The 25,409-nt window shown below is 40.6% G+C and overlaps 1 protein-coding gene and 1 pseudogene across 9 annotated transcripts in view; one reads left to right on the top strand and one right to left on the bottom strand.

Annotated features, from left to right (window-relative positions):
* The window catches only part of MTRF1 (mitochondrial translation release factor 1), a 47,849-nt gene extending 40,007 nt beyond the window's left edge, over nt 1-7,842 (top strand). For 4 of the 9 annotated variants that reach the window (XM_058437811.1, XM_032150754.2, XM_058437816.1 and 1 more), the window contains 3 exons: nt 841-939; nt 3,189-3,311; nt 6,985-7,842. In XM_058437811.1, coding sequence (XP_058293794.1) covers nt 841-939; nt 3,189-3,311; nt 6,985-7,098 — 336 coding nt within the window. In that variant the 3' untranslated portion in view covers nt 7,099-7,842. Of the gene's footprint in view, nt 1-840; nt 940-1,703; nt 2,131-3,188; nt 3,312-6,289; nt 6,393-6,984 lie in introns of those variants that run through there. The other 5 variants (XM_058437813.1, XM_058437812.1, XM_058437814.1 and 2 more) reach the window with 5 other exon arrangements.
* LOC131383299 (histone-lysine N-methyltransferase SETMAR-like) overlaps nt 1-25,409 on the bottom strand; it is a 149,248-nt pseudogene that overhangs the window by 57,166 nt on the left and 66,673 nt on the right.

Here is a 25,409-nt window from a genome sequence, read left to right as displayed (position 1 = left end):
TGGTAGGAGAGTGTTAGGGAAGGGCATCCCTTGAGATGATGTTTTATAGCAGAGATAACAGACCACACATAATAATGACATAGTATTATTAGTGGCATTATGGAGATTCACAGAATTTTCAGAAATAACATTGGGAAGATTGGCTACGTTACAAAGTACCTTGAATGCTGAGTTGAGTTGTGTCTGCTCAGTAGACAAGAAGGAACCAAAGAAAATTTATCAGAAAACTGTACTGTAGGAAGAGTAAGCAGGGCAGCACAATGTGAGCAGAAAAATGGGAGATTAATCAGGAGATTTTTGCAGACTTGTAGGTGAAAGTAATGAGTCCATAAGTGATAGTAGAAACGGAAAGGGCAGGATATAATAAGAGACCCATGAAACCAATTGGAAATGGGCATTTGGAGAATGGGATGAATTGAAGATGGTCTCTCCCCCTGAATGCATCTGTATCAGAGCCTGGCATAGTAAACTCAAACCCACAAAATGTTTGATAAATTGCAAAATGTCAGAATTTTCTACTTGGATAAAAGGGAATACATGGTGCTGTCATTTATAGAAACCAGGAAGAGGAACTGATTGGAGTGGAAAGATGATTAATTTGATTTTAAGTATTTGGAGTTTGAAATATCAAAGAAACATTCCTTCTTATTCTATAACTGAGCTCTACAAACCTGTAGTATTAAACATTAAGTTCTGCCCACTCTTTTTCTTTGTCATTTTGTATATATGACTTTTAGAAAATATCTAAATTGTTGAAATGGTCATTTGCCAAGTGCTTTTTCCATTGTAATGAAGACATTTATAAAGGTAAAATATAAATTGCTTTTTGTTATGGCACAGGTGGGAACAAGAGCCCAGTCAGAGCGAATTCGGACATATAATTTCACCCAGGATAGAGTCAGTGACCACAGGATAGCATATGAAGTTCGTGATATTAAGGTAATACTACTGAGTATGCTTTGAGTACCTTTGATTTCAGAAGAAAACATAGTCAAATTCTAGAACCTATATGTAGATATTACCAAGTAATTTAAATCATTAAGCCACCCTAAAATTTACAAACACTTTTATTAGTTTGCTGGTTAAAAAAATAATAATCTTTATGCCATTTTGAAACAATGATCTTTTCTAAATTCCAAATTCTTCGTTATGCAACCACAATGCATGAACATATATTCGGTCTGCATATATACATGGGTATTGGTTTTCTATTGCCAGGTAACAAATTACCACAAATATAGCAACTTAAAGCAGTACCCATGATTAAAGTATTATCTCATGATTTCTGTAGGTCAGAAATCCAGGAACAACTGAGCTTAGTTATCTTCTCAGGATCTCACAAAGCTGAAATCAAGGCATGGCCTGGCTCCATACTCTTCTGGAGTTTGGGGTCCTCTTACAAGTTTACGTGGTTGCCAGCAGAATGCCATTGCCTTGGATTGTAGGACTGAAGCCCCCATTCCCTTGCTGGCAGTCAGCTGGAGGCTGCTTTTCAGCGCCTAAATACTGTTGGAAGTTGTTTCCCAGTGGCTCCCTCCAGAGACTCTCTCCCACTTTGAATCTCTTCTTGCAGGAATGACTTGGGCCTTTTTAAGGGCTCACCTGTTTGGGTCAAGCTCACCTGGATAATGTTCCTTTTGATTAACTCAAAGTCAACTGCTTAGTCACCTAGGCACTAAAATGATACTCCGTCATTTTCACAGGTCCTGTCTGCGCTAAGAGGGAGTTATTCACAGTGTGTACACCAGGGGGCATCTTAGAATTCTCCCTACCACAATGTGTCTTCATTAGATTGAGGTGTTACAGTTAGGCTGTTGGGGAAAAGCCTCGGTCAAGATTGTTCGATCGTTAACCTATCTAAGTCGCATCTAGCAAAGACCACTGACATAAATATAATAAATATATTAATGATGAAGCACAGAAAAATGTCTGTTTTGTTGCCACTGAAGGAGAAAGTGAACGGGTCCCATAAAGGACTATGTGGAAAAGACAGCAGACAGAAAGTTTGATCTTTTTCCTTGGTGCCGTGTGATACCTAAGGCTTCTTTCACTTGACTCTGTCCCATTCTATTCTCAAAATTAAAGTCCTAGTTTTACAAGGGAAATATACCTTGTAAAAAAGTCCTAGTTTTACAAGGCTAATACGTTTTGTTTGTCAATTTCCGTATGTCTTATGCCACATCCTCTGTCTCCTCAGCAGGATAAGGCTATCTTGCATAGGAACATAGTAGCCATGTTGAAAAGGAGGAAAATATTTGCTAATTTCCCTTTCCTCCGGAAACACACAGTATTAACCAAACATGTTTGGCCATATTGTTCTAATTACACCATGTTCTTTAGTTGTTTTTCTGGTAGTGGTGACAATTTTTTCGGAGACAGCCACATTCTTATGACCAGTAATATCTTTTAGATGGGTCCATAGGTGCATAGTATAGTATTCGGTTGTGAAACAAAGGGAAGGTAACTAACTGGCTTCTGTAGTTATAAAATATCTGACTTTGGCCTAAATAATGATATATCACTAACCAAACTAGCATGCCAGACTCAGAAGTAATAAGGAAAATAACATTGGTAAGCTCTAATAATCACTAACTAGTCTACTGGAAGGAAAGAAGACATTCCATAGTAGTGAAAGGAACAAAGTTTGAAAACAGCATGAAAAAAGGCAGCTGTAGTAAAACATTAAAATCTGTGTGAAGGACAGTAAAGAGACTAGTAAGAGTGAATAATTGGCTGGGCGCGGTGGCTCACGCCTGTAATCCCAGCACTTTGGGAGGCCGAGGCGGGCAGATCATGAGGTCAGGAGATCGAGACCATCCTGGCTAACACGGTGAAACTCCATCTCTACTAAAAATGCAAAAAAAATTAGCCGGGCGTGGTGGCGGGCACCTGTAGTCCCAGCTACTGGGGAGGCTGAGGCAGGAGAATGGTGTGAACCCGGGAGGCGGAACTTATAGTGAGCCGAGATGGCACCACTGCACTCCAGCCTGGGTGACAGAGCAAGACTCTGTCTCAGGAAAAAAAAAAAAAAAGAGTGAATAATTTAGGAACCAAATCATAGATGAAGCTGGAAAAGTGATAAGGATCTTAACCCTAGGGTAACAGCTGTTGGACAAATGGAAGGGATAGATAAGAAAGAATGTGAGCGTTTTTGGAACCTTTTGCTTAGCTCTCCTCTCTTATTCTAGAACTTGCCCTTTGTACCACATCCACAGTTTCTGACGGAGCTGCTGCATTCTTACATGATCATGATCCTGACCCAGGACAGAAGTGGATTTGTTTGGAGTGGACACCCAAATAAGTCCCAGTCAGTGAGTTTCTTCCCAGGATTTTAAAATCAGAGATGGAGAGGATTATTCTCTCTCTTGGTGGCTGAAACTGCAATATATAAAGCATATAAGAGGTTAGAAGCCACATTTTCAGCCACCAAGAGAAAGCATCTTCAGTGAGAAAAGAATGAAATTGATAGACAGAGAAAAGCAAAAATGAGAAATAGACAGAACCCTGATGATATGAGTCCCTACATTTATGTATTCCCAAGGCTCAGTCTCATTCCACGGGTGGTAGTCGTGACCCTGCACATTCCACATTCCTGTCCTTGGGTTCTGTGAGATCACCTGGTATTCTCATTATGACTTCTTCTGTAGTTAACTTTCTTACTTTTATTTAGCTAGCTAATAAGCAGAGACTAGCATATAATGTATTGTTTCACATTTTTATTCTGTTTCTCAATGTCCTTGTGCAGATTTCTTCACATCAGCCTTATCTCCTGCTCTATATTCCAGTTACATTGGAAATTTCCCCTGGCCTTAGAGATTTAAATGTACTTTGCGTGTTTTCGTGTGTGTGTGTGTGTGTGTGTGTGTGTGTGTGTTTTGAGACAGATTCTTACTCTGTTGCCCAGGCTGGAGTGCAGTGGTGCAATCTCTGCAGCCTCTGCTTCCTGGGTTCAAGCGATTTTCCTGCCTCAGCCTCCTGAGTAGCTGGGATTACAGGTGTGTACCACCATGCCTGGCTAATTTTTCTGTTTTTAATAGAGAAGGAGTTTCACCGTGTTGGCCAGGCTAGTCTCGAACTCCTGGCCTCAAGTGATCCACCCACCTTGGCCTCCCAAAGTGCTGGGTTTACAGGCTGAGCCACCGCACCCAGCAGTTTTCCTGTCCTAATACTCATTCTTTTTTTCTTTTTTTTTTTTTTTTTTTTTTTGGAGACAGAGTTTCGCTCTTGTTGCCCAGGCTGGAGTGCAATGGTGTGATCTCAACTCACTACAACCTCCACCTGCCAGGTTCAAGAAATTCTCCTGCCTCAGCCTCCCGAATAGCTGGGATTACAGGCATGCACCACCATGCCCGGCTAATTTTGTATTTTTAGTAGAAACGGGGTTTCTCCATGTTGGTCAGGCTGTTCTCAAATTCCCGACCTCAGGTGATCTGCCTGCCTCTGCCTCCCAAAGTGCTGGGATTACAGGCGTTAGCCACCACGCCCAGCCTCTAATACTCATTCTTTTGATGGAAATGCCCTGCTCATTTCTATTCAGGAAAATACTGTTCCTCTTTGTAAAACCAAATTCAAAACTTTCTGGCTTCCTGAATCTTTCCCTGATGCGATCTTTCTTCAAAATTCTTGGCTCCTTACAATCCTTCCTTTCTTCTCCTTCATTTTTAAATTTATTATATTGTTTTGTGATGCTTATGTATTTGTCTAGCTGTTCTACTTAGATTGTTAGCCTCTGAAAGTTAGGAACTATGACTCATTCATCTTTGACCTTTGTATCTCTTGCAGTCTGGTTAATCCAGTTGAATCTATTATGTTTGACTCCCAGTAGAGGGATAATCCTTTTTACATCAATTCCAAAGATGATTACCTTGGCAATACTATAATAATTTGAGCACCAGGTACACTTTTTTTTTTTTTTTTTAGACAGAGTCTTGCTCTGTCACCCAGGCTGGAGTACAGTGGCACGATCTCGGCTCACTGCAACGTCCGCCTCCCGGGTTCAAGCAATTCGGGTTCAAGCAATTCTCCGGCCTCAGCCTCCTGAGTAGCTGGGACTACAGGCACACACTACCACACCTGGCTGATTTTTGTATTTTTAGTAGAGACGGGGTTTCACCATGTTGGCCAGGCTGGTCTCAATCTCCGACCTCAGGTGATCTGCTCATGTCGGCCTCGCAAAGTGCTGGGATTATAGGCATGAGCCACTGCTCCTGGCCTAGTCACACTGATTTTAAAAGCAATTTCATATTATGCTCAAAGTGATATAAACCTTAATTTTAAAGTTATATCATAGTGCTTTTGCTTTCTGTTTAATTTCAGAGTTTGAGGTTTTACTATGTGCTGTTACTTTGGGGAATACAGAAATAGTAAGATATATCCTTTACCTTAATTTGAGAGATATGTGTGTACACTTCCTAAAGTTCAACTTTAAGACCATTCAAGAAAGACTTAACTATAAGATTAGTTCATAACTATATCAAAACTTTAAATGTTTTGTGTTCCAGATGCCAACATTAAAGTATTTTCATTAAGCCAGTGTCTAAATTTCAAGCATTTCTAAAATGGCAATGTACAAATTCATTAATCCCAACAACTTTACTACACAGAATTTCTGTTATACAGGAAAAGTTCTTGAAGTCATTAATTTAGTCATTTTTCAGAGAACTGTAGACAAGACTTCAGGGAAGTCAACTGAAAACAGTTTTCACCCAGTGGAGTTATTTAGTGGTAAACATGAAAATTTTTTTTCTCAACTTTTTATTTCAAAATTTTTCAAGTTTACATAATGTTTAAAGATTGGGTCGGCTGGGCACAGTGGCTCACGCCTGTAATCCCAGCACTTTGACAGGCAGAGGTGGGAGGATCGCTTGAGGTCAGGAGACCATCCTGGGCAACATGGCGAAATCCTCTCTCTACAAAAAATACACACACAAAAAAAAATTAGCTGGGTGTGTAGCATGTGCCTGTAGTCCCAGCTACTCAGGAAGCTAAGGTGGAAGGATTGCTTGAGCCCAGGAGGCAGAGGTTGCAGTGAGCCGAGATCACACCACTACACTCCAGCCTGGGCGACAGAGCAAGAGCCCGTCTCAAAAAAAAAGATTAGGTCAATCAGCACAATATAGACTATACCTAGATTCAACAGTTGTTAATATTTTACTGTATTTTCCTTCTCTTTCCCCCACCATTTCCTCTGTCTCTCTATAAACCTATGTTGCTCTTGAACCATTTGAAAGCAAATTGCAGACCTCAAAGACACTTCACCCCTAAGTATTTCAACAAAAATATTTTTCAGTTACACAGGACTTCTAGATCATCATGTTTTCGGTTTAAAAGTAAAAAACTGTCATAAACCACTTACAGATGAAGTAATCTAAACTTGGAGGATTAACAGAAGGGTGAGCTTGAATGGTCGGGGGAGGCTTCCTCTCAGCCAGATCCAGAGGAGTTGGCAAGGAGCAGTATGCGCGTTAATGCACAAAATGCTTGTGGAACAAAATGCTTGAGGAATTGAGACCTTTCAGTCTTTTTCCTCTGGGAAATAACATAATGTGAGTGAAAGGGGTAGAATTTTCAGGACAAGAATAAAAGCAATTTTTTTTAGGGTACAGTAAGAGAAAATTCAGCAAACCTATTCTCCTAAAGATGGTTTGAGAGCCTAGAATGATGTTGTCATAAAAGCCAATCAATGGAATTTTAAAGGGAGGGAGGTGGTCAATTTCAAAAGTCCATCTAGATCTCTTTGTTTTGTTTCTCTGGAGTTGTTAGGAAAATCCAAATCTCAGAAGATTTATTTTAAAATAAAATGCTAACTGAATTCTTCTACAGAGTGGGGATCTTCCCAAGTTAGCAATTGTGTTCATTGTATTATAGAACATTAGTAATCCTTTATTGTTATTAAGTAATGACTGCAAAGAAATTAAATAAACACTAAAGTCTTTGCTTACATTTCTAATCAGCAGGTTTCATAATAGCTCTCTCTTTTACCAGGAATTTTTATGTGGTGGGAAGGGCCTGGATCAGCTAATTCAGAGACTGCTTCAATCAGCAGATGAAGAAGCCATTGTTGAACTTTTGGATGAACACCTTAAATCAGCAAAATAAATACTAACTGATTATTATTTATGATTATATAAATGAAATGGACCTATATCAAGAGGCAGACTGAAGCTTGGAAATCTTTATGAATATTTGTAAATTACAGCTTTAAGAACACATTACACACAAATATGTTTTTTAATTAATCGAAGTCACATTTCTTGACCTAAGGATTTATCTTAGGTTTCCTGTAAAGTACAATCCAACTCATCAAGTAGAAAATAAGCATGCATCATTGAAAAGAGAAAGTATTGAGAATTGATTGTGCGATTTAGGACAGGTCACTTGTTCTCTTTATATGCCTTTTTTCCCCAGCCATCTATGAATTAATTTAAATGTATTTTTAATCTACTACTTCAGGAAAATATGGTAAAATTTAATGAAATATGAATTATAGACTTACTTATAAACCTTTTATTTAAAGACAAAGTACTTTGGCCTATAGTGGATGCTTATGCCTGTAATCCCAGTGCTTTGAAGGGCCAAAGGGGGAAGATCTCTTGAGGCAAGAATTCGAGACCAGCCTGGGCAAAATAGACCCCATGTCTACAAAAAAACTCAAAACATAAAGAAAAAACATAATACTGTTAATCATGTTAAACTTAAGACTTAGACTGCAACTTTTAAATAAAAATTATGAAGAATATGAGTCATTCAGTAACAATGGGCATCTAGGTACAGACTGTAAAGCTCTTTGATTGCTGTATGAATTCCACACTATATAAACAATAAGCTGATATTTTAAATAGACTCTCTGCTTGACTTCTGTTTCCTTTTTTTTTTCGCCTGGCAAGCTGGAGTAAAAAAGTTATTGTTTGCTGGCTTAACTTAATGAGCATCAACAGACGTGGTGTAATATGAGTAATACACTGAGATCAGTTTTGTGCAGCATTATATAAAACCCAGTCCTTACCTTAAAGAGCTTGCAGTTGACTGAAGGATTTAAACATGTAAATCACCAACTAATACAAAGTGGCATGATGTATTTAGTAATTGTTCCGAAGAAGTTTCAGGTTAAAAAGAGAGGAATGGCTGGGCACGATGGCTCATGCCTGTAATCCCAGCACTTTGGGAGGCCGAGGCAGGCAGATCACCTGAGGTCAGGAGTTCAAGACCAGCCTGGTCAACATGGTGAAACCCCATCTCTACAAAAATACAAAAACTAGCCGGGCATGATGGTGGGTGCCTGCAATCCCAGCTACTCAGGAGGCTGAAGCAGGAGAATCGCTTGAACCCAGGAGGCGGAGGTTACAGTGAGCTGAAATCGCGCCACTGCACTCCAGCCTGGGCGACAGACCAAGACTCCATCTCAAAAAACTAAAAAACAAAAAAAGAGAGGAATTGTTATCTTAGATACTCCTCAGAGAAGAATTTATATGCCAAGAAAGACTAGTTGGAGTTTTAAGGCCAATGGAATTGTTTGGATGTAAACATTAGAGAGGAATGTTTTCCCTAATTTTTATTTTGAAAATATTCAAGCATAATGAAAAGTCTAAAATAAATAAATTTTCAAGGTATCTCACTGCAACCTTGAACTCCTGAGCTCAAGCAATCCTCCCACCTTAGCCTCCCAAGTAGCTGGGACTACAGGCATGCATCACCATGCCCAGATAATTTTTTTATTGTTGTAGAGATGGGGTCTTGCTATGTTACGCAGGCTGGTCTTGAACTCCTGGCCTTAAGTGATCATCCTGCTTCAGCTTTTCAAAGTGCTGGGATTACACATGTGAGCCTTTGTGCCCAGCCACAATAATTTTTAAGAAATAATTCTATCAGAAGAGGCCTGAGCAAGATGGCTGAATGTAGAAGCCTTTACCAGGTGTCCCCCAATGCAGCAACACTGATTTAACAACTATTTACACACACAAAAAGCACCTTCATAAGAACCAAAAATCAGGTGAGCAATCACAGTACCTGATTTTAACTTCATATCACTGCAAGAAGGTAGGAAAGATAGTCTTGAATTGGTAACGCTGCTCTTCCCCCGTTCCCCTAGCAGCAGCAGGTGCTGTGCCCTTGAGAGAGGGAAAGCAGAGCAATTGCGGGACCCTGCGTTGAACTCAGTGCTGCCTGGTCACAGCAAAAAGCAAAACTGAGTTAAACTCAGCAGATGCTGTGGATCATCTAGACCAGCCCTAGCCAGAGGGGAATTGCCCATCCCAGTGGTCAGAACTTGAGTTTCAGCAAGCCTCCATACTGTGGGCTAAAGTGTTCTAAGGTCCTAAATAAACTTGAAAGGCAGTCTAGGCCACAAGGACTGTAGTTCCTAGGTAAATCCTTGTTCTGTGCTGAGTGCAGAGCCAGTGGACATGGGACACCAGTTGGGTGGCTAAGGAGGGGCTTGTGCCACCCCTCCCCCAGCCCCAGGCAGTGCAGCTCACAGCAACAAAAGTGACTCCTTCCTTCTGCTTGAGGAGAGGAGAGGGAAGAGTAAGGACTTTATCTTGCATCTTGGATACCAGCTCAACCACAATAGGACAGGGCACCTGGCAGAATTGTGAGGCCCCCATCCTAGGCCCTAGCTCCCAGACAACATTTCTAGACACACCCTGGGCCAGAAGGGAAGTACTCAGTCTTGCAGGTTTTGTCACCTGCTGACTAAAGAGCCCATGGCCCCTGAGTAACCAACAGCGATGCACGGGCAGTATGCTGTGAGCCTTGAGTGAGACTCAGACATGCCAGCTTCAGGTATCAGCTTGGCCGTAGTGGTGTAGAGCACCAACGGGCTCTTGGGGTCCCCAGGTCCAGGTTCTTGGATAGCATTTCTGGACCTGCACTGTGCCAGAGGGGAGTTCACTACCCTGAGGGGTGAGTTCCAGGCCTGGCAACATTTGTCACAACTGACTGAAGAGCCCTTGGGCCTGAAGTGAACATTGGTGGTGGTCTGACAGAACTCGCCATGGGTCAGTGGTGGCGAAGGCCATAGGGAGAGGCCCCTCTGCTTGTGGAAAGGGGAGGGAAGAGTGTGAAGGATTTTGTCTTGTGGTTTGGGTGCCAGCCTAGTCACAGTAGAATAAAACACAAAGTAGATTTGTAAGGTTTTTACTGCAATCCCTGGCTCCCAGACAGCATCTCTGGACCTGCCTGGGGCCTGGGAGAACTCACCATCCTGAAGAGAAGGACACAAGCCTGGCTGGCTTCACCACCTGCTTATTGTAGAGCCTTACGGCCTATGCAAACATAGGCAGTAGCCAGGTGGTGGTTACAATGGGTTTTGGGCAAGACCCAGTGCTATGCTGGTTTCAGGTCTGCCTCAGGGCAGTTCCACTGGTGGTGGCCACATGGGTATTTGCATCACCTCACCCCCAGTCCTAGGCGGCTCAGCACAGAGAGACTCTGTTTGGGAGAAAATAAGGAAGAAAACAAGAGTTTCTGCCTGGTAATCCAGAGAATTCTTCATAATCTTATCCAAGACCACCAAGGTGGGACTTCTATGAGTCTGCAAGAACCATAGCATTACTGAGCTTGGGGCCCTAGTCCCTCTGTATACCTGGAAAGCCTTCTCAAGAAAGGCAGGCACAGATTGCAAAACCCAGATTGCAAAGATTATAATAAATTCCTAACTCTTTATTGCCCAGACACACATCTACAAGCATCAGCACCAGCCAGGAAAACATGATCTCACCAAATGAACTAAATAAGGCACCAGGGACCAATCCCAAAGAAACAGAGATGTGACCTTTCAGACAGAATTCAAAATAGCTGTTTTGAGGAAACTCAAAGAAATTTGAGATAACACAGAGAAGGATTTCAGAATTCCATGAGATAAACTTAACAAAGAGATTGAAATAATTAAAAAGAATCAAGCAGAAATTCTAGAGTCAAAAATGCAACTGACATACCGAATAATGTATCAGAGTCCAGTCCCTTAATAGCAGAATTGAACAAACAGACGAATTAGTGAGATTGATAACAGTCTATTTGAAAATACACAGAGGAGGCCAGGCACTGTAGCTCATGCCTGTAATCCCAGCACTTTGGGAGGCCGAGGTGGGTGGGTCACCTGCAGTCAGGAGTTCAAGACCAGACTGACCAAATTGGTGGAACCCTGTCTCTCCTAAAAATACAAAAATTAGCCGAGTGTAGTGGTGCATGCCTGTAATCCCAGCTACTTGGGAGGCTGAGGCAGGAGAATCACTTGAACCTGGGAAGCGGAGGTTGCAGTGAGCCAAGATCACACCACTGCACTCCAGCCTGGGCAACAAGAGCAAAACTCTGTCACATACACACACACACACACACACACACACACACACACACACACACACACACACACACAAAATACACAGAGGAGAGGAAAAAAGAATCAGAAAGAATGAAGCACAACTACAAGATCCAGAAAACAGCCTGAAAAGGGCAAATCTAAGAGTGGCCTGAAGGAGGAGGTAGAGAAAGAGATGGGGGTAGAAAGTTTCTTCAAAGCAATAATATCACAGAACTTCCCAAACCTAGAGGAAGATACTGATATTCAATGCAAAAAGGCTATAGAACACCATGCCAATCTAACCCAAAGATGACTACCTCAAAGCATTTAATAACCAAACTTCCAAAGCTCAAGGATAAAGAAAGGATCTTAAAAGCAGCAAGAGAAAAGAAACAACATACAATGGAGCTCCAGTATGTCTGGCAGAAAACTTTTCAGTGGAAACTCTACAGACCAGAGAGAGAGTGGCATGACATATATAAAGTGCTGAAGGAAAAAACTTTTATTCTAGAATAGTATGTCCAGCAAAAATATCCTTCAAACATGAAGGAAAAAATAAGACAAAAACAAAAGCCAAGAAATTTCATCAACACCAGACCTGTCCTAAAAAAAAAAGCTAAAGGGAGTCTTTCAATCTGAAAGAAAAGGAAGTTAATGAGCAATAAGAAATCATCTGGGGCCAGGCATGGTGGCTCATACCTGTAATCCCAGAACTTTGGGAGGCCAAGGTGGGTGGATCACCTGAGGTCAGAAGTTCAAGACCAGCCTGATCAACATGGAGAAACCCTGTCTCTACTGAAAAAATACAAAATTAGTCAGGCGTGGTAGCACATGCCTATAATCCCAGCTATTCGGGAGGCTGAGGCAGGAGAATCGCTTGAACCCAGGAGGCAGAGGTTGTGGTGAGCCAAGATTGCGCCATTGCAATGGGCAACAAGCCTGGGCAACAAGAATGAAACTTCATCTCAAAAAAAAAAAAAAATCATCTGAAGGTATAAATCTCACTGGCAATAGTAAACACATCAGAAAACATAGAATATTATAACACTGTATTTGTGGGGTGTAAATTACTCTTAAGTAGAAAGACTAAATGATGAAGCAGTCAAAAATAATAACTACAACAACATTTCAAGACATAGTGCAATAAGACATAAAAAGAAACAAAAAAAAGTTAAAAAGTGAAGGAAGACAGGAAGGAAGGGAAGAAAGAAGAGAAGACCACAAAACAACCAGAAAACAAATCACAAAATGGCAGAAGTAAGTCCTTACTTATTAATAACAACATTAAATGTAAATGGCCTAAACCCTCCAACAAAAAGACGTAGAGTGGCTAAATGTGTGAAAAAATAAGACCCAATGATCTGTTGCCTACAAGAAGCACTTTTCACCTATAAAGATAAATATAGACTGAAAATAAATGGATGGAAAAAGATATTTCATACCAATTGAAACAAAAAAGAGCATGAATAGCCCAGGCACAGTGGCTCATGCCTGTAATCCCAGCACTTTGGGAGGCCAAGGCAGGCAGATCACAAGGCCAGGGGATTGAGACCATCTTAGCTAACACGGTGAAACCTCATCTCTACTAAAAATAACAAAAAATTAGCCGGGCATGATGGCGGGTGCCTGTAGTCCCAGCTACTCAGGAGGCTAAGTCAGGAGAATGGTGTGAACCCAGGAGGCAGAGCTTGCAGTGAGCCAAGATCGTGCCACTGCACTCCAGCCTGGGCGACAGAGTGAGATTCCATCTCAAAAAAAAAACAGCATGAATAGTTATATCAGACAAAATAGATTTCAAGAAAAAACTATACGAGAGATAAGGTTATATAATGATAAAGAAAGGGGTCAATTCAGCAAGAGGACATGATGATTGTAAATCTATATGCATCCAACACTAAAGCACCCAGACATATAAAGCAAATATTATTAGAGCTAAAACAAGAGATAGAGGCTGGACATGGTGGCTCACACCTGTAATCCTAGCACTTTGGGAGACCAAGGCAGGAGGATCACTTGAGCCCAGGATTTCAAGAACAGCCTGGGCAATATAGCAAGACCCTGTCTCTACAAAGAAAAAAAAAATTTTAAGAGAGATAGACATCAATACAATAATAGCTGGAGACTTTAACACTCCACTTTAAGCATTAGACAAATCTTCCAGACAGAAAACCAACAAACATTAGACATAATGCTTCAGTATGTCAGTTGCATTTTTCAACTCTAGAATTTCTGCTTGATTCATTTAGAAATAAATGGAGCTAATAGATATTTACAGAGCCTTTCATATAATGGCTGAAGAATAGACATTCTTTTCCTCAGAACATGGATCATTCTCAAGGATAGGCCATGTATGTTAGGTCACAAAACAAGTCTTAAAACATTCAAAAAAAGAAGTGAAATAAAATCAAGCATCTTACCTCAATGGAATAAAACTGGAAATCAATAATGAGGAATTTTGGAAACTATACAAATGCATGGAAATTAATATGCTCCTGAATGACCAGTGAGTCAATGAAGAAATTAAGAAAGTAATTGAAAAATTTCTTGAAACAGATGATAATGGAAACACAGCATGCCAAATCCTATGGGATACAGTGAAAACAATACTAAGAGGGAAATTTATAACTACAAGTACCTACGCCATAAAAAAAGAAAAACTTCAAATAAATAACCTAGTGGGGCATCTTAAAGAACTAGAAAAGCAAGAGCAAACCAAACCCAAAATCAGTAGAAGAAAAGAAATAATAAAAATTAGAGCACAAATAAATGAAATTGAAATGAAGAAAACAATACAAAAGATCAATGAAATGAAATGTTGGTTTCTTGAAAAGATAAAATTGACAAACCCTTAGCCAGACTAACTAAGACAAAAGAGAGAAGACCCAGATAAATACAATCAGAGATTAAAACGGTCACATTACAACTGATACTGCAGAAATTCAAAGGATCATTACTGGCTACTATAAGCAACTATATGCCAGTAAGTTGGAAAATTTAGAGGAAATGGATAAATTCTTAAACACATACAACCTACCAAGATTGAACCATGAAGAAATCCAAAACCTGAACAGACCAATAACAAGTAACAAGATCAAAGCTGTAAAAAAAAAAAAAAAAAAAAAAAAAGTCTCCCAGTAAAGAAAAGCCTGGGGCCTGATGGCTTCACTGCTGAATTCTACCAAACATTTAAAGAATGGACACCAATCCTATTCAAACAATTCTGAAAAACAGAGGAGGAGGGAATACTTCCAAACTCATTCTGTGGGGCCAGTATTACCCTGATAACAAAATCAGACAAAGACACATTAAAAAAAAAAACTACAGGCCAATATCCCTGATGAATATTGATGCAAGCATCCTCAACAAAATACTAACAAACTGGATTCAGCAACACCTTTTAAAACATCATTCAACATGACCAAGTGAGATTTGTCCCAAGGATTCAAGGATAGTTCAACATATGCAAATCAATCAATGTGATACATCATATTAACAGAATGGAGGACAAAAACCATATGGTCATTTCAATTAGTGCTGAAAAAGCATTAATAAAGTTAATAAAATTCAACATCCCTTCATGTTAAAAAAAACCCTCAGAAAACTGGGTACAGAAGGAATATACCTCAACATATTAAAAGCCATGTATGACAGACCCACAGCTAGTATCATACTCAATGGGGAAAAACTGAAAGTCTTTCCTCTAAGATCTGGAGCACAACAAGGATGTCCACTGTCACCACTGTTATTCAACATAGTACTGGAAGTCCTGGCTAGAGCAATCAGACAAGAGAAAGAAATAAAGGGCATCCAAATTAGAAAGGGAGAACTCAAATTGTCCTTGTTTGCAGATACGATTTTATATATGGAAAAATGTAAAGACTCCACCAAAAAACTATTAGAACTGATAAAAAAAATTCTGTAAAGTTGCAGGATACAAAATCAGTAGCATTTGTTTTTTCTATTACTGTGAAGAATACCATCAGTGAACAATCTGAAAAATGAATCAAGAAAGTAATCCAATTTATAATGTCTACAAATAAAATATCTTGGAATTAACCAAAGCAGTAAAAGATCTCTATAATGAAAACTATAAAACACTGATGAAAGAAATTGAAGAGGACACCAAAAAAATGGAAACATATTCCATGTTCATAGATGAAAGAATGAATATTGTTAAAATGGCCATACTACCCAAAGCAATCTACAGATTCAATGCAATCCCTATCACAATACCAGTGACATTCTTCACAGAAATAGAGAAAGCAATTCTAAACATTATATAGAACTACAAAAGACCCATAATACCCAAAGCTATCCTGAGCCAAATGAACAAGACTGGAGGAATCACATTACCTGGCTTCAAATTATATTATAGAGCTATAGTAACCAAAACAGCATGGTACTGGCATAAAAGCAGACACATAGACCAATGGAACAGAATAGAGAACCCAGAAACAAATGCATACATCTATAGTGAACTTATTTTTGGCAGTGGTGCCAAGAACATGAACTGGGGAAAAGACAGTCTCTTCGATAAACAGTGCTGGGAAAACTGGATATCCATATGCAGAAGAATGAAACTAGACTCCTACCTCTCATCATGTACAAAAGTCAGATCAAAATGGATTAAAGGCTTAAACCTCAGACCTCAAGCTATGAAACTAGAAAAAGAAAACTTTGGGGAAACTCTCCAGGACATAGGAGTGGGCAAAGATTTATTGAGTAATACCCCATAAGCACAGGCAACCAAAGCAAAAACTGATAAATGGGATTATATCAAGTTAAAAAGCTTCTGCAAAGCAAAGGAAACAATCAACAAAGTGAAGAGACAACCCACAGAATGGGAGAAAATATTTGCAAAATACCCATCTGACAAGGGATTAATAACCAGAATATATAAGGAGCTCAAACAACTCTATAGGAAAAAAATGAATAGTCTAATTTAAAAATGGGCAAAAGATCTGAACAGACTTTTCTCAAAAGAAGACATATAAATGGCAAACGGGTATATGACAAAGTGCTCAACATCATTGATCATCAGAGAAATACAAAACAAAACCACAGTGAAATATCTCACCCCAGTTAAAATGGCTTTTATCCAAAAGACAGGCAATAACAAGTGCTGGTGAGAGTGTGGAGAAAAAACCCTTGTACACTGTTGGTGGGAATGTAAATTAGTACAACCACTATGGAGAACAGTGTCCAAAGTGTCCATCAACAGCTGAATGGACAAAGAAAATGTGGTACATATACACAATGGTGTATTCACCCATAAAAAAAATGAGGTTCAGTCATTTGCAATGACATGGATGGAACTGGAGATCATTATTTTAAGTGAAATAAGCCAGGCACAGAGACAAACTTAACATATTCTCACTTACTTATGGGAGCTAAAAATTAAAACAATTGAACTCATGGAGATAGAAGAAGGATAATTACCTGGGAAGGGTATTGGGGGTTAAGTGAGGGGAGTGGGGGTGGTTAATGGATACAAAAAATAGAGAGAATGAATAAGAAAAAGTATTTGACAGCAAAACAGAGTGACTCTAGTCAGTAATAATTGTAAATTTAAAAATAACTACAATAGTATAATTGAATTTTAACATGAAGGATAAGTGCTTGAGGCGATGGATATCCCATTTACCCTGATGTGATTATTACGCATTGCATGTGTGTATCAAAATATGTCATGTGCCCCATAAATATATATACCTACTATGTACCCACAAAAATTAAAAATTAATATTTCAATCAACACTGTATACTCTAGATTCAACTACTATTCCCATTTTGCTGCATTTGGCTTTTTTCTGTCTGCACACACACACTTCTGTGGTGGTGGTTGGATGACTGAAGAGTTAATTGCAGACCTCAGCAAAATATTTCAGAATGCATTTCCTATGAATAAGGACATTCTCCTACAAAACCAACTCCATTATCACACCTAATAAAATTAACAATCATATAATAGACCTAATAGCTCTTATATATTAAAATTTCTTCAGTTTTCCCCCAATATGTCTTTTTCAGCTGTTTTTGCTTTGTCTAATTCAGGATCCAACTAAGATTCACACATTGCATTTGAATGTCTGTTGAGATTCTAGATTAATATCCTGTCTTAGTCTGTTTTCTATTACTATAACAGACTATCTGAGAATGAGTAATTTATGAAAACACATTATTTCTTATAGTTCTGCAGGCTGGAAAGTTGCAGGGAATGGCACTGGCATCGGTGAGGGCCTTCCTGCTGTGTCACAACATGGTGGAAGGCATCACATAGAGAACAAGAGTGTGTAGCTCAGGTCTCTCTTCCTCTTCATATAAAGCCACCAGTCCCATCATGGGGATCCCAACCTGATAACCTCATCTAATCCCAATTACCCCTCAAACACCCTACCTCCAAATGCAATCAATAGATGAATTTGGGAATTAGATTTCCAACACATGAAATTTGGGGGACACATTCGAAGCATAACATCCCCGTACCTTTTTTTCCCACGTGACGTTGACTTTTGGAATCCAACAAAGTTGTTTTGTAGAATGACCTATATTCTGGATTTCTCTGGCTATTTCCTTATGATATTGGTAACTTTCATCCATCCACTTAATTTAATGTATTTGGTTAAATCAATATACTTGTATTAGGCTGTTTTTGCATTGCTATAAGGAAATGCCTGAGGCTGAGTAATTTATAAAGAAAAGATGTTTAACTAGTTCACAGATCTGCAGGCTGTAAAAGGATGCCACTGGCATCTGCTTTTCTTCTTGGGAGGCCTCAAGGAGCTTTTTACTCATGGCAGAGGTGAAGCAGAAACAAGGACATCTGAAGAGCAAGAGGCAGGGGAAGGGGTGCCACATAGTTTTAAACAACTAGATCTCCTGAGAACTCACTGTCGCAAAGACAGCACCAAGTTGGCTGGGTGTGGTAGCTCACACCTGTAATCCCAGCACTTTGAGAGGCCGAGGCGAGCGGATCATTACTGAGGTCAGGAGTTCAAGACCACCCTGACCAACATGGAGAAACCCCGTCTCTACTAAAAATACAAAGTTAGCCAGGTGTGGTGGCACATACCTGTAATCCCAGCGACTCGGGAGGCTGAGGCAGGAGAATCGCTTGAACCTGGGCAGCAGACGTTGTGGTGAGCCGAGATCGTGCCATTGCACTCCAGCCTGGGCAAAAAAAGCAAAACTCCATCTCAAAAAAAAAAAAAAAAAAAGCACCAAGCCATGCGGGATTTGCCCCCTGACCCAAGCACCTCCCACCAGGCTCCACCTTTAACACTGGGGATTACATTTCAACATGAGATTTGTGGGGACAAATATCCAAACTACATCAGTACTATAAAGTAAAATTAAGTTTAAGACTAATAAAATTCAGATTAAACACACCTGGCAAGACTTTTAGGTGATGTGAAATTCAAATTGCATCACATGAAGAAGTTCCACTATTAGCGATACTAAGTTGTGAGAACTGCAGAACTCTTGGCACATGACAACTGCATACAAACCTCTGCACTAAGAGACTTGACCACACTCTAGTACGGAACCTAGCAGCATGAGGCTGTGTCCCTAGGATGACCCCCAGCCCCTTGGTAAAATGCCTGCCTGAGAAAGCTCAACGTTGCCAGGAAAGTGTACTATTTGTTCTCGCCAACACACATTTGACAATAGGCCCATGACCTCCCTTTCTTAGAGGATTTGTTATAAAGGGTTTGCAATTGTTATTGTGTATCTCTTGCAACTCAGAAGCATGTCTCTCAAGGACCTGAAAGTTAGTCCTTTGAAATACAATCACCAGGAAGGATAGGCCCTCTATCTCCCCGTCTCTGGGAATCCTATCTTAGATAACTAGCAGCTAGTAGACTCAGCTGGCCTAAGCACATTACACTGACCAACCCTTTGTACTATATCACTTCTCTGACTCTGCTGAGTCCCTGCACTCTCCCCTCTCTCGTCCTCCCTTTAAAACACCCAAATCACCTCTGTAAAAATCAGAAAGGAGCTATTCTCTTTCCGCTACTGTCGGATCACTAAATAAAATCTGTTTTCACCACTTTAACTAATGTCCAGCTGTGTTTATCTTTGACAGTATGGTCACTAATATAATGATACTAGTACATGTTCTCCTTAATAATTAGTATGAAATCTGTAGGGTAATACTTTGGCATCATATAAACATTGATTCCTCATTGGGCTAGGCAGCTTCTGAGAGGACCCCAGTGATGCCCACTGTTGGCATTCATCTGCTGCTGTAATCTCCCCTTGAATGTGGACTGGATCTATCAACTCTTCTAACAAGTAGAATACAACAGAAGTGGTGGGATTGTCACCTCCAATATTAGGTTATAAAAATACTGTTGTTTCTGGCTCGGCCTGTGTTTCTCCTTCTCACACTTGTGCTGGTGGAAGCAAGATTGATGTACCTCTATGGAGCGGCCTACATAGGGTGGCAAATCTGAGGCCCTTAGTCCAAAAGCCCTCAGAGAACCGAGGCCTGCCAAGAAGCACAAGTGAACTTGGAAGCAAATCACTCCGCCCTAGTCATGTTTTGCAGCGACTTTGGCCCCAGCCAACAGTTTAACTATAATTTCATGGGGAGAGACCTTGAGCCAGCAGTAACTCCCTAAGCTGCTCCACGATAACCTGGGCCCTTGGAAACTATGAGTTGATTAATGTTTGCTGTTTCCAGCTGCTAAATAGGCCACAATACATAACTGTTACACCTAATGACCTTTTATATCATGGATTTAACATCAATTAATGATTCTTGGTTTGCCTGAGTCAGCTATTATGTTGGGAGTTACAAAATGGTGATGTTCTTGGCGTGGTGGCTCACGCCTATAATCCCAACACTTTGGGAGGCCAAGTCGGGTGAATCACCTGAGATCAGGAGTTTGAGGCCAGTCTGGGCAACATAGTGAGACTCCATCTCCACAAAAAAATTTAAAAACCAGCTGGGTGTGGTGGTGTGTCCCAGCTACTTGAGAGGCTGAGGTGGGAAGACCACTTGAGCATAGAAGGTTGAGGCTGCAGTGAGCTATGACGGCACCACTGCACTCCAGCTTGAGTGACAAAGCGGGACTCCATATAAAAAAAAAAAGGGCCAGGCGCGGTGGCACATGCCTGTAATCCCAACACTTTGGGAGGCTGAGGCGGGTGGATCACGAGGTCAGGAGTTCAAGACCAGCCTGGCCAACATGGTGAAACCCCATCTCTACTAAAAACATAAAAATTAGCCAGGCGTGGTGGCACGTGCTTGTAATCCTAGCTACTCAGGAGGCTGAGGCAGGAGACTTGCTCAAACCCGGGAGGCAGAGGTTGCAGTGAGCTGAGATCATGCCATTGCAGCACTCCAGTCTGGGTGACAGAGCAAGACTCTGTCTCAAAAAAAAAAAAGAAAGAAGCAGAATGAGAAAGAGATCTAGGGCCTGGCTGGGGCCTGTGATTCTGCATTTCTAACAAGCTCCCAGATAAGAGTGGATACTGCTGACAAACAACACGTGGAGTAGCAAGAATCCAGGACATCTGTTGCTCAATTAGTATTTTTAATTGTTCTACACATGATTTTCATACAGTGAAGCTTAATTAAACGCGTAATCCTGCTTCACTAAGATAGACCTATTAGTCTCCCAAAGTATGGAAATCAACTTGACATCTTTTAAATGTTAATAGAAAAATGTTAAGAAATGAAGATAGAAGCCAAAACTATGTCAGGATTCTTGTTAAAAATCTGAAAAGCCAAAATTTATTGTTTCATATGCATAACATCTTTAGAATATCAAGGAATAACAAACTTTATATCAAAGTATACTTTAGATATATTTTAAATTGAATTTGAAATTGAGTCAAGCAACTTAGGATCAACAAACTACTACTGACAGTCAAAAACTTAAATTATTCTTTAAAGTGTGACTCTCATTTTGTGATGCACAATGGCAATTAGGGGCACTTGGGTTGGAGTTGGGGAAGTGGAGCCTCTGGGATGCTGATAATGTTCTATTTCTTGACCTGAGCGGAGGTTACACAGGTGTAGTTATTTTGTGATAATTCATTGCATTTACAATTTTTATTTGTCCCATTTTCTGTGTATATACGTATGCTATACTTCATCTTTTTTTTTTTTTTTGGGACAGGGTCTCGCTTTGTTGCCCAGGCTGAAGTGCAGTGGCATGATCTCAGCTCACTGCAACCTCCATCTCTCAGGCTCAAGCAATCCTCCCACCTCAGCCTCCTGAGTAGCTGGGACTAGAGGCCTGCGCCACCATGTCCAGATAGTGTATGCTATACTTCAATACAAGTTTTTAAATAATAAAATTAAAACTTAAGAGGCTGAGGTGGGATAATCGCTTGAGTTCAGGAATTTGAGACCAGCCTGGGGAACATAATGAGACCCTATCTCTTGGAAAAAAAAAAAAAAAGGCCAGGTGCGGTGGCTCACGCCTGTAATCCTAACACTTTGGGAGGCCAAGCAGGTGGATTACGAGGTCAGGAGATCGAGACCATCCTGGCTAACACAGTGAAACGCCATCTCTACTAAAAATTAAAAAATAAAAAAATAAAATAAAATAAAAAAAACAACGAGCCGGGCATGGTGGTGGGCGCCTGTAGTCCCAGAAGGCTGAGGCAGGAGAATGGCGTGAACCTGGGAGGTGGAGCTTGCAGTGAGCCAAGACAGCGCCACTGCACTCCAGCCTGAGTGACAGAGCGAGACTCCGTCTCAAAAAACAAACAAACAAAAATGGTGTATAACAGGTTTGAAACAAGTTAGCTGCTATGAAATAATGTGGAACAGAAGTCACTCCCTAAGGCAGCCTGCTTACTAGGTACTTTCCAACTGAGGTAGGGGAGGGTGGACCCATAAAAACTCTCATGGCAGCCAATGACTAAAGGCAGTGTGGAGTTGTATTAGTCCATTTTCTCTTGCACATACCAGAATACCGGTAACTGGGTAACTTATAAAGAAAAGGAATTTGGCCAGGCGCGGTGGCTCATACCTGTAATCCCAGTACTTTGGGAGGCCGAGACGGACAGATCACTTGAGGCCAGGAGTTCAAGACCAGACTGCTCAATATTGCGACATCTCTACTAAAAATACAAAAAATTAGCCAGGCATGGTGGTGCACCCCTTTAATCCCAGCTACTCAGGAGGCTGAGGCAGGACAATCACTTGAACCCTTGAGGTGGAGGTTGCAGTGAGCCAAGATCACACCACTACACTTCAGCCTGGGTGACAGAGCAAGGTTGCCTCAAAACAATAACAACAACAAGAAGAAAAGGAATTTATTTCTTACAGTTCTGGAAGCTGAGAAATCCAAGGTCAAGGGGCCATGTTTGTTGAGGGCCTTCTTGCCAGTGGGTAATTTGCAAAGTTCTGAGGCAGTACAAGGTATCACATGAGAGGAGGAGTTGGGCCTGCTAGCTCAGGTCTCTCTTCTTACAAAGCCACCAGTTCCTTTCCCACAATAACTCATTAATCCATTAACCCATTATTCCATTAATCCATTAACCTGTCAACCCATTAATCCATGAGTGGATTAATCCATTCATGAGGGCAGAGCCCTGTGATTCAATCACCTACTAAAGGACCCACCTCTCAATACTGCCACATTGGGGATTATGTTTCAACATCAGTTTTGGAGGGGACAGTCAAACCACAGCAGAAATCATTTTGAATACAGAAATAAAGGTGTGAACAGTTTGTAGACTCTACTTAAAAATCAAAGTAAAAACAATACCGATGGGCCCAGGCTGTACAGCTGGCAGTGCCTGACAACCTACCTGACGCTGAGTTGGGTGGCGTACAGCATAGGGAGCAGTAGCTTGGTGAGGTAGGGGAAGGGAGTCAGGGTTATAACTTACAAATGGCACTGAAGCCTAAACTCTGAAGTGAGTAGGTGCTGTGCTTTCATGGGCCTCTTTATGAAGCAAAGTATGTAAAAGTTGCCATCGAGGACAAACAAGTGAAATACTTTATACATTACGGTGGTTGGGATGAAAATTGGAATGAATGGGCTCCAAAAAGTAGAGTACTCAGGTACATGAACACCAATTGTAGAAACAGGGAGAACTTCGAGAAGCAAATCGGAACAAAATTCACAGAGGAAGAGGAGACGGGCTGCCCCAGCAAAGAAGACATCTGGTCTGCAAGGGAAAAATGTTGAAATCATGTGGAAATGGAAATGGAGCAGTACCAATGAGATACCTCAGCCTCCTCAGAAGAGCCCCAGTAGATGCCGCTGTTGAAAACATTCACGAAGAGAGTTGAAGTTAAAGATGTCTGAAGAATTAAAACCATGTTTTGTTGAAGAGTGAGACATAATGACCAAATAAAAACAGCTTTATCTTCCTGCCAGGAAAAATGTGGATTCTATTGTAGAGGATTATGTAAATTACAAGAAAACTTGAGGGACCACAGATAATAAGGAGTATGTTATTAATACAGTTGTGGCAACAATGGAAAATACTTGAATATAATGTTACAAATTTGAAAGACTGCAGCATGCTGAAATCCTTGAAGATTACCCAGAGGTACTCAAGTTCCAGGTGTATGGAAGACCACATCTGTTGATATAATTTGTATGAATTGGACCAATGTTGGCCCAAACACCTCTAGAGGAGAAGAACCTTGCTTTATGACTGAACTATCTTCATAATAACTTCCTGGTAAAGAATTCTGCAATTTCATTTAATGCCAACAATTATGAAGTGGCTGTTCCTGAGAGGATAATTACAGTACATAAAATTCACAGATCTGAAGAGTACAGTTTATTGAGTTAAGCAATTGCATTCACCCATGTAACCACCAGCCCAGTCTAGAAGAAAACATTTGCATCAGCCCTAGACACTTCCTCATGTTCCTTTCTAGTCAGTCTAGCAATTTGCCACCTCCCCACTACCCCTTACCCAAGAGAGGAAGCCTCTATTATGATTTTTATTCATCAAAGCTTATTTTCAGTATTCTGGAACTTCACACAAATGGTCATACAGTGTGTACTCTTGTGTATCTGGCTTCTTTTGCTCAACATAAAATTTTTGAGAACCATTCACATTATTATATATCAGAGGTTGTGTCTTTCTTATTTCTGAGTACTTTTACACTGTAGGAATATGCTGATACGGTTTGGCTGTGTCCTCACCCAAATCTCATCTTGAATTGTAGCTCCCATAATTCCCATGTGTTATAGGAGGTACCCAGTGGGAGATAATTGAATCATGGGGCAGTTTCCTCCATACTGTTCTTGTGGTAGTGAATAAGTTTCATGAGATCTGATGGTTTTATAAAGGGTTTTCCCTTTTTGCTTGGCCCAATATTTTTTCTCATTCTCTCTTGCCGGCTGCCATGTAAGATATGCCTTTCAACTTCTGCCATGATTGTGAGACCTCCCTAGCCACGTGGAACTGTGAGTCCATTAAACCTCTTTTTCTCTATAAATTACCCAGTCTTGGGTATGTCTTTATCAGCCGCATGAAAACAACTAATACATATACTACAATTTTTTTCATTCTCCTGTTGATGTATATTTGGATTGTTTCTACTTTTGGATACTATGGGTAAAGCTACTGTTACCCAGCATAATGCTTAGTGACCTAAGTGAATTTCTACTCTACCTTAACTCTGCTTATGCCTGAGATCAGAAGTTCCCCATTGTGACCAAACTGGCAAAGACTGGTGGGATCCAAGATGTCAGCTCACTTGACCTCTGAAGAACTTCTAACTTCATTATGATCTAATCTCTATGTTAAATGACACTCCTGCCAGCTGCATGACAGTTGACAATCAGCGTGACAATGATCAGAAGAAACCATAAAAGGACAGAAAGTAATGTGGCACTCTGGTTTCTGAGTTCTTCACACATGCCAAGAAAAAAACACGAATATTCCTCCCCTTGCTTTTTCTTTTTTGAGACGGAGTCTCGCTCTGCTGCCCAGGCTGGAGTCCAGTGGTGTGATCTGGGCTCACTGCAATCTCCACCTCCCAGATTCAAGTGATTCTCCTGCCTCAGCCTCCTGAGTAGCTGGGATTACAGGTGTCCGTCACCACGTCCAGCTAATTTTTGTATTTTAGTAGAGATGGGGTTTCACCATGTTCCCTAGGCTGATCTGGAACTCCTGG

The sequence above is a fragment of the Hylobates moloch genome, unplaced genomic scaffold (assembly GCF_009828535.3).
Source record: "Hylobates moloch isolate HMO894 unplaced genomic scaffold, HMol_V3 SCAFFOLD_4, whole genome shotgun sequence".
Classification (NCBI taxonomy): domain Eukaryota; kingdom Metazoa; phylum Chordata; class Mammalia; order Primates; family Hylobatidae; genus Hylobates; species Hylobates moloch.
The sequence above is the reverse complement of the archived record's forward strand: the minus strand, read 5'-3'. Positions and strand labels throughout refer to the sequence as shown.